Raw genomic sequence first — 822 nt, forward strand, 5'->3', positions numbered from 1 at the left:
AAAAAAAAAAAAAAAGGGGGGGAAAGCATAATTAATGAAAAAAAAAGGGGTTAGTCGAAGGAAACAAATATATACACACACGTATCCGCTCATGCGTACCGTGCAAGGACGAATGGCTAATGCCACGCTAAAGACGTTTGAATCCCTCTCCGTGGATATGGCAATTCCAAGAGGGCTAAAATTGATCCCACCCATTTTTTTCCCACTAGAGTAAAGTGCCCCCCGGTTAAACCTTCCGACGCTGCTTCAGCGTGGGGTGATTATTGGAGACCCCTTTCATTTCTTGTACCTCTCCCTGGGCAACCACTTCGGTTTCCACCCCCACTGCATCCACATCGCCCTTCCCACTAGACTCCTTCTTAATGTATACCTTCTCGTACAAGCCGTAGTTGCTGTTCGCGTTCTTTTGATTCCTCTTCAAATTTTCCACCTTCTCGTTAATAATTATAAAAATGATAACCTCCAGGATGAGCGTGACGTAGGAGAAGACAATTCCGCATATCAGTCGCTGTGTGGGGGGAGTAGCGTGTTAAAGGGGGAAGAATTGGAGGTGGCCCAACGAGACGCACTCACAGTCATGCACGCATAAGCAGCCGCGCGAACAACTTACCGTGGTAAATTTTGTGAAGCCCAACAAGAGGCTCCCGTAGTACCCGCTCAAAAAGGTGAGGAATATACCCAGGATCAAATTTATGCCATACCTGTAAAAAAGAATAATGGGCACGAGTGAGTCCGTGTATGTGTGTGCACATATACATGTGGACAGATCAGGGGGGGGGAGGGAAAAAAAAAAAAAAAAAAAAAAAAAAAAAAAAAAAAAAA

General features: G+C 44.8%; 1 protein-coding gene across 1 annotated transcript in view; it reads right to left on the minus strand.

Moving 5' to 3' along the window:
- Nucleotides 1-226: 226 nt before the first annotated feature.
- AK88_00470 (uncharacterized protein) overlaps nucleotides 227-822 on the minus strand; it is a gene marked incomplete at both ends in the record, with an annotated part of 4,375 nt that continues 3,779 nt past the window's right edge. Inside the window, 2 exons of the mRNA XM_012478121.1 lie at nucleotides 227-508; nucleotides 611-701. Coding sequence (XP_012333544.1) covers nucleotides 227-508; nucleotides 611-701 — 373 coding nt within the window. The remainder of the gene's footprint in view (nucleotides 509-610; nucleotides 702-822) is intronic.

The sequence above is a fragment of the Plasmodium fragile genome (assembly GCF_000956335.1).
Source record: "Plasmodium fragile strain nilgiri unplaced genomic scaffold supercont1.4, whole genome shotgun sequence".
NCBI classification, from domain to species: Eukaryota; Apicomplexa; class Aconoidasida; order Haemosporida; family Plasmodiidae; genus Plasmodium; species Plasmodium fragile.